At 36.0% G+C, this 7629-nt stretch overlaps 1 protein-coding gene across 1 annotated transcript; it reads left to right on the top strand.

Annotated features, from left to right (window-relative positions):
- Positions 1 to 1632: 1632 nt before the first annotated feature.
- LOC104236794 (importin subunit alpha) lies at positions 1633 to 7302 on the top strand. Its single transcript, XM_009790803.2, has 11 exons — positions 1633 to 1998; positions 3352 to 3448; positions 3572 to 3663; positions 3749 to 3880; positions 4018 to 4203; positions 4291 to 4454; positions 4560 to 4638; positions 5598 to 5726; positions 5861 to 5988; positions 6070 to 6446; positions 6759 to 7302. Exons 1-10 carry the CDS (start codon positions 1783 to 1785, stop codon positions 6443 to 6445), a joined length of 1599 nt encoding a protein of 532 aa, XP_009789105.1. The 5' UTR covers positions 1633 to 1782; the 3' UTR covers position 6446; positions 6759 to 7302.
- The last annotated feature ends 327 nt before the right edge of the window (positions 7303 to 7629 follow it).

Below are 7629 nucleotides of genomic sequence, written 5' to 3'. Positions count from 1 at the left end.
CAAGCAGACCTCTCTATAAGTTATGTTTATAATATATGTTTTCTATAACATCACTTCGCTATAACATCCAAAAATATTTGGAACAAACGAGACTGTTATAAGAGGTTTGACCGTAACTAAAATGACATTTACAATAGGCCATAAATCCAATCTCCCCATGTTTTCATTACTTCATCTTTCCATTTATATAAATAGTTGTCATTACGGTCCAACCTCTCTATAATAATTTTATCTATTCCGACATTTGTGGCTACGTGAAATGCAACAACAACAACAACAACAACCCAGTATAATCCCACTTAGTGGGGTCTGGGGAGGGTAGTGTGTACGCAGACCTTACCCCTACCCTAGAGTAGAGAGACTGTTTCCAAATAGACCCCCGGCATCCTTTCCTCCAAGAACTTCCCACCTTGCTCTTGGGGAGACTCGAATTCACAACCTCTCGGTTGAAAGTGGGGGTTGCTTACCATCAGAGCAACCCCTCTTGTCCTACGTGAAATGCCATTATAGAAAATAATTATTATAGAAATGTCTGATTGTGTTTGGTTTGTACTCATAAACAACCTCAAGCTTGTTTAAAATTGAGGTATAATTTATTATTATTTGTAGTCATAAAAAATGAAACATGCATGAAAGATGATTCATGTGCTTTTGGTGTTTGGAATTAGTACTAATTTAGGGAAAGAAAAAGAAAAAGGAGTTCAGACCAGTAACTTTTTACTGCACTACTAACTTATGTTACTGAAATTTGACTCAGTAAAAGTCAAAATATAGTACAACTTTTTAACATTAACAATTACCTTTCCCATCAAATAGATAAATGTCTCCCTCTATCAACCCAGAGGTGTGCATTCGAATCGGTTTATCGATAAATCGAATCGATTATTTGTTATCGGTTTATCGATTTATCGATTTCGATTTTTTCCTCTTCGATTATTGGTTTATCGATAAACCGATAAGCTACAGTAATTTTTTTTTTAATTTTTTTAATTTTTTTAATTTTTTTACCCTTATTCTATAATACCCTTTCCTTTACCCTAAGTCCCTAACCCTATTATTTCCTCTACCACATTTAAGGAATGATCATATTTAAAGCTCAACGGAATGAAGTTCAAATTAATGGAAAACAAAATTAGCCGTGATGATGTATTTTGATTTTTTGTTTGTTTATACCGTTGGAGTGTTGGTGTCATACATTTGATCCCTTACTTTAGTTTCGTTGCATGTGCTTGTTGACACAATTTTTATGTTATAAACGGTGTTCTTCTTATTTTAGCTTCCTTTTGTCCATATTAGTTAGGTGTGTTTGTAGCGATATACTTTCCGTGGAATCCCGTAAATTTTCTTATTGGTATAATCGATAACCGAATCGATAAGCCCCAAAAATCGATAAATCAAAATCAAAAAAATCGAAACCTTATTGAAACGATAACGATAAGTATATGTACAAATCGATAATCGATAAGTAATTATCGATAAGGGTCAAAATCGAATCATAAATCGAACCCACACCCCTATATCAACCTCCATTATTTTCGACAGTGGCAAAATGGTAAATAAGCCTAATCCTCAAGCCTACTTTCCAAAACCAGAGTGGTGGTTGTAACCAAAACTCCCAAAAACTTTTCGGACAAAACAAATCCGAATTTTCCAATTTCCAAACCCTGATTTCTCTCTCTGTCTTAAAATTTTATTTGCAAATTCAGTTTTGAATTTTTTCAGAGCAAATTATTTATTGCGATTAACGTGTTAAATTCAAAAAAAATCAATTGAGTAATAGCTATGTCGCTGAGGCCGAATTCGAGAACGGAGGCTCGCCGGAGCCGGTACAAAGTCGCCGTCGACGCAGAGGAAGGTCGACGAAGAAGAGAAGATAACATGGTGGAGATCCGGAAGAATAAAAGAGAAGAAAGTTTGCTGAAGAAGCGTCGGGAAGGTCTACTACAAGCTCAGCAATTCTCCAGTACTGCAGCCGCCGTCTCTCAGCTCGATAAGAAGGTATCGATTTCACATAATCCGATCGGATTTAACTGTTAATTATTAATTTTGAATTGAGATTGCGATTAATAATTACTCGGTGTTCATCGTTTCTAGCTTAATTGAGTTACTTGTGATTTTCTTTTGTTAATTGTTTGTAGCATTCAGTTTTTAGTTTAATTTATTCAAATCGGATTCAATAGTTTATTTGAATTTGAAGTGCGATCAGTACCGAAGAAGTGTTACTACTTCGAGCTTACTACGCTACGTGTAATGTCTTACTTGTATTTTAATTAATAATTTTGAATTGAAACTGCGATTAATAATTACTCGGTATTCATTGTTTCGAGCTTAATTATTTGCTTGTAATTTTCTTGGTAATATTTGTAGCATTCAGTTTTTAGCTTAATTTGTTCATGTCGGATTCAATTGATTAGTTTGAATTTCAAGGGCGATCAGTACCCACAAAGTGTTACCACTCCAAGCTTTACTCGGCTACTTATATTTAAAAATTAGTAATTACTTGCTTCATTCCTTACTTAGCTTCACATTTCGTCAGTTGTTTATTTGAATTGCAATTTGGGATCAATATGATGAAGTGTTATTATTTCCAGCTTACTCGGCTTGGTTGTTATTTTTTATTGATTACTTGCTTCATTTAGTTCTTAGCTTCGGGTATTAATATCGGATTTTCAATTGTTTATTTGAATTCAAGTGCGATCATTACTGACTCCTGTTTCAGTACTCATGCCTTTGATATAATGCAACTTCTTATTTTTTGTTAATTAGTCTCAGCGATGGGATAATTGACTTATTTTAAATTATTAGGTATGATAATTTGAGGAGTATAAATATATAGTCTTCTTTGTAGCTCCCTCTTCCAGAACAAATATCACTATTTGGAGAGTCAAAGATTTACCCCTTCCGTCCCAATTTATGTGATGTAATCTGATTTCTTTAAGAAAGAAAAACCTGTGAAACTTGTGGTCTAAAACAAGCCGTGGCTATAAATCATTAAGGATAAAATAGGAAGTTTAAAGTTTATTGTTTCTAAACATGAAAAAGTGCCATTTTTTTTGGGACAAACTAAAACAGAAAGAGTGCCACATAAAATAGGACAGAAGGAGCATTTGATTTTACAAGTATATATAAAGTACTATAATTTATAGTAGTTTTTAAGTATGGATATTTATTCAAGAAAATGAAGAAATCGATGATCAAATTTACACTGAAAAGCCGATGAGCTGATCCTCGTGGTTCAAATACAGCCATTCTTATTGGGATGGAGGTGTATTTTTTTTAGCTAAAGCCAATGTCATGCAGCTCTGCTAACGAAGTTATCTAATTTGATTTTATTGGTTAATAACCTTTCAGCTGGAGAATCTTCCTGATATGATTTCCGGGGTATGGTCAGATGACAGCAGCATGCAACTTGAATGTACTACACAGTTCCGGAAACTGCTTTCAATTGGTCAGCTGCTTTATATTATTTTTTGACTGTATTTCTATTTGATCACGTTGACAAAGAATGTTTCTCCTCCTGGTATCTCTGTTGCTTAATTGGTATTGCCTTCGGTTATGGTTGTGTTGGCAGAACGCAATCCTCCTATAGAGGAAGTGATACAGTCTGGAGTAGTCCCTCGTTTTGTTGAATTTCTTGCTAGAGAGGACTATCCTCAACTGCAGGTTTGTACTGAATTTATTGTTTTCTTTTTTTGTCGTTTATCTTCATTTCTAGTGTTTACATCTTCTTTGGTGTCCTATGATCTAGTTTGAGGCAGCATGGGCTCTTACAAATATTGCATCTGGTACATCAGAAAACACTAAAGTTGTGATTGATTATGGTTCTGTTCCAATTTTCGTCAGACTTCTAAGTTCACCAAGCGATGATGTCCGTGAACAGGTAAAAACTTTCAAATATAAGAGGGCTAGGGTTTCATGTTTCTTTTTATAAATGTCATGATATTATGTCAATGAAACACCAGCTTTGCCAATTTATTTCTTAGAAGTTCTTTTATGTTGATGTTTTCATTTTTATAGGCAGTTTGGGCTTTGGGAAATATTGCTGGTGACTCACCCAAGTATCGTGACCTTGTGCTTGGCCATGGAGCTTTAGCGCCATTGCTGGCACAATTCAATGAGCATGCAAAGCTATCTATGTTGAGAAATGCTACCTGGACATTGTCAAACTTTTGTAGGGGCAAGCCTCAGCCGCAGTTCGAGCAGGTTGGACTCAAAAAAGAAAAGAAGTTTGTTTTAATATTTTCAGATTTTTATTATTAAAGGTTGTTCCTTTTGAAATTCATTGCTCAGACAAAAGCGGCACTCCCCACTCTTGCTCGACTTATCCACTCAAATGATGAAGAAGTCCTGACAGATGCATGCTGGGCTCTATCATATCTTTCTGATGGAACTAATGACAAAATCCAGGCTGTTATTGAAGCTGGAGTGTGTCCCCGCCTTGTTGAGCTGCTACTGTGAGTCATAGATCTTACTTTTTTGGGGTTTGTTTCGGGCTTTCGTTGGGCCAAAATCATATCTTCTGATGCTCTGCATTGTCTTCATCTTCTTTTTGTGTGTAGTCATTCTTCGCCATCTGTTCTCATTCCTGCCCTGCGCACTGTTGGTAATATTGTCACTGGAGACGATATCCAAACTCAGGTATTATTATCCTCCCATGGGAAATACATATAAATTTCTCTGCTTTTCCCAATTCTTCATGTTTGAAATTTTGTAGTTTTTCCTTTTCTGGTTCTTAAGTGAGTCTCTGTGAAAACATGAATTCTCAAAATCTAATCCATCAGTATGTCAGATGTCTAGTTTTTTTCTTTTGGGTAAATTATTGCACAGTAGACAAAAAAATATGATTGAATCTGGCTTTGATCCATGATAATTCAATATTTGGAATAATTTTGATAGTCAACTATGTTTCAATATCAAAGAGAAGATGATATTTAATATTGGACTAGTCAATTGGCTGCATGACTTAGTTGTCAGGCATTTTTGTGCCATGTTTAGGAGAGGTTGCTAATTAAAATCTTTGCTAATTCATTCGTGTACTTCAGTTTTCACATTTGCCTACTTGGATAGGGGCTTTATGGTGTGTTTCTGTTATGATCATTGCTAGAATAAAGCCTCATCTGCTTCGCTGCCAACAGGAGTAGTATTGTACCACATCGTTCTGTTTTGAACCTTTTTGCTCTCTCAGGAACTTCATTTGTTCACTCAAGTGATTTGTTGTAATTGAGCGTGTAGGAGGAGGAAATAGGGTAGAGATGAGAGTTTCTAGATTTTGAAACAAAAGGAGAGCGAAAATTGAGTAAACTTCTCCTGTAATCCTTTTATTCTCCTACCAAGGTGGGGAAGCTCTGAAAGGTATATTGTAAGGCAAGAGGTATCATTTTATTTGCACATTGTGAAGGTTCAATGCCCTCTTTGGGTTCTGCGCCTGCTCACCTCTCATATTTGCTGCCTCTTCCATTTTCAAACGTGGTGGAAAGTGGAAAATTAAATGAACAAAAATTCAATTTTTTTTGTTTATTAAAGCAAAGGATGTCTTGCCTAATTTAAAAGTTTGATTCTTTCTCTGGGGACACTGATGAACTCACTCTGAATTTTAGGTTATAATTGACCATCATGCTCTTCCTTGCCTTCTTAACTTGTTGACACAAAATTACAAAAAAAGCATTAAAAAGGAAGCTTGCTGGACAATCTCGAACATTACAGCTGGTAGTCGAAATCAAATTCAGGTATGGTGTATTGGGACATATATGTGCTTCTTTAATCACTTTACAGATAAGTGAAAATAAGTGAGAGAAAGAGAACTTTTTCAATGTGATTCAGTAATGTATAATGATACCTAAAGAGGTTTTAATTGAAATAGGCTGTGATTGAGGCTGGCATTATTGCCCCTCTTGTCCATCTGCTACAAAATGCTGAATTTGAGATAAAGAAAGAGGCTGCTTGGGCAATTTCAAATGCTACATCCGGTGGAAATCACGATCAGATCAAGTATAGTTCCTTTTAAAAAGTTCAGTTTCGTTCAATTAACCTTATATCTAGTTTCAAGCTCATATGTAAATTTTTTTCTAGGTTCTTGGTGAGCCAAGGATGTATAAAGCCATTGTGCGATCTGCTGGTTTGTCCTGACCCAAGAATAGTCACAGTCTGCTTGGAAGGGCTTGAGAATATTCTGAAGATTGGGGAAGCTGATAAGGATCTAGGTAACACAGAAGGCGTGAATGTTTATGCCCAATTGATCGACGAGGCTGAAGGTCTAGAGAAGATTGAAAACCTCCAGAGCCATGACAACACTGAAATCTATGAGAAGGCAGTGAAGATCCTCGAAACTTATTGGTTGGAAGAGGACGATGAGCAGCTTCCATCAGCTGATGCTCAACATTCTGGATTCAACTTTGGAGGGGGTGATCTACCTCTTCCATCAGGAGGATTCAACTTCAGTTCATGAGGTATGTTATTGTTCCCCTTTTTATGATTACTTCTTATCTGCTGACAATTGTTGCCTTTAAGAGTTTTGTTCTTTTGGCATCTGTATTATGGTGTGAAATATTTAGTGTTAGAATGAACTGGACCTGGAAAGAGCAAAATGGATAAGAGGATTCGGTCAGCCAACCTACTGATTTGGGATTGAGCAGCAGTTGATTGATTGATCTGTATCATGGTGTAAAAATAGTAGCCTTGCCTTTGATTGAACCAACTAATGGAACGTATAGCAGTTAAAACTTCTTCTTAATCTGTATCTTTGCTATGAATCTTTCCAGGCTCGGCCAGCAGGTCAGTTGGTGGTTTCAGATTGGACACAGCATCCTCTTTCATCCAGGTTAACTTATTCCTGAAGGGATGTTATCAAAATTGTTTGTTTCTCAAAGGCTGGCATGGAGAAACGGATGGAAAACGAGAATACTGTTTGAAAAATGTGTAGAGTCGTCTTTTTCTTTTTATTCCTTGTATTTTTTATTAATTTTTTTGGGGGGAGGGGGGGGGGTGTTGGTCGGGTTTTACCATACTTTTTTTTTTTTTGCTTCTGCTTTTTGAGTGAGCTTCTGTTGTATTAGTTACCTTCTTCCCCTAGATATATCGGTGGTGGTGGAATATGCATATTTATATAGTATATGTTATTGTCCTTGTGAATGTACAAGTCATACCTGGGATTCCCATTAGAAAATATTTCCTTCATGGACTCATTCAGGAGATGCCGGGCAGTATATTGTTTGTAATAAATATTACATATACGAGTTTGATGTCTTAGCGAACAGCAAAAACATACTTGTTTCCATTTGCTTTCTATCCTAGTATTTTGCACTATCATTTGCTTTTCTGGATTTGGTTGGATTGTCCCTGCACTTGAAATTGTTTTTTTGTCAATCTGCTGGAATGTTAAATTCCTTTATGTGTTTGATCGAATTAACCATGCACTTGAAAACTGTTTTTTTTTTGGGTCAATCTGCTGTAATGTTAACTTCCTTTTCTGGGTTTGCTGGAATTGTGCCTGCACTTGAAACTGGTTTGTTTTTGTCAATCGGCTGGAGTGTTATTTTGGAGATTAGTTTAGTGCCTTTGTTTTTGTCCTTGGTCAAAGGAATTGATTGGTTTGGTATATCTTTGTCTCCTGTTTAACATTGGTTCGCTAGA

Source organism: Nicotiana sylvestris, chromosome 2, assembly GCF_000393655.2.
Source record: "Nicotiana sylvestris chromosome 2, ASM39365v2, whole genome shotgun sequence".
Lineage (NCBI taxonomy): Eukaryota > Viridiplantae > Streptophyta > Magnoliopsida > Solanales > Solanaceae > Nicotiana > Nicotiana sylvestris.
This window is presented reverse-complemented; position numbering and strand designations above follow the sequence as displayed.

What these genes read in the sequence shown, in the direction of transcription:
- LOC104236794 (XM_009790803.2), top strand. Translation starts at nt 1,783, where the DNA reads ATGTCGCTGAGGCCGAATTCGAGAACGGAGGCTCGCCGGAGCCGGTAC. An exon ending in CTCAGCCGCAGTTCGAGCAG is followed by an intron (nt 4,204 to 4,290) that starts GTTGGACTCAAA and finishes TTCATTGCTCAG; the next exon opens with ACAAAAGCGGCACTCCCCAC. An exon ending in GAGACGATATCCAAACTCAG is followed by an intron (nt 4,639 to 5,597) that starts GTATTATTATCC and finishes TCTGAATTTTAG; the next exon opens with GTTATAATTGACCATCATGC.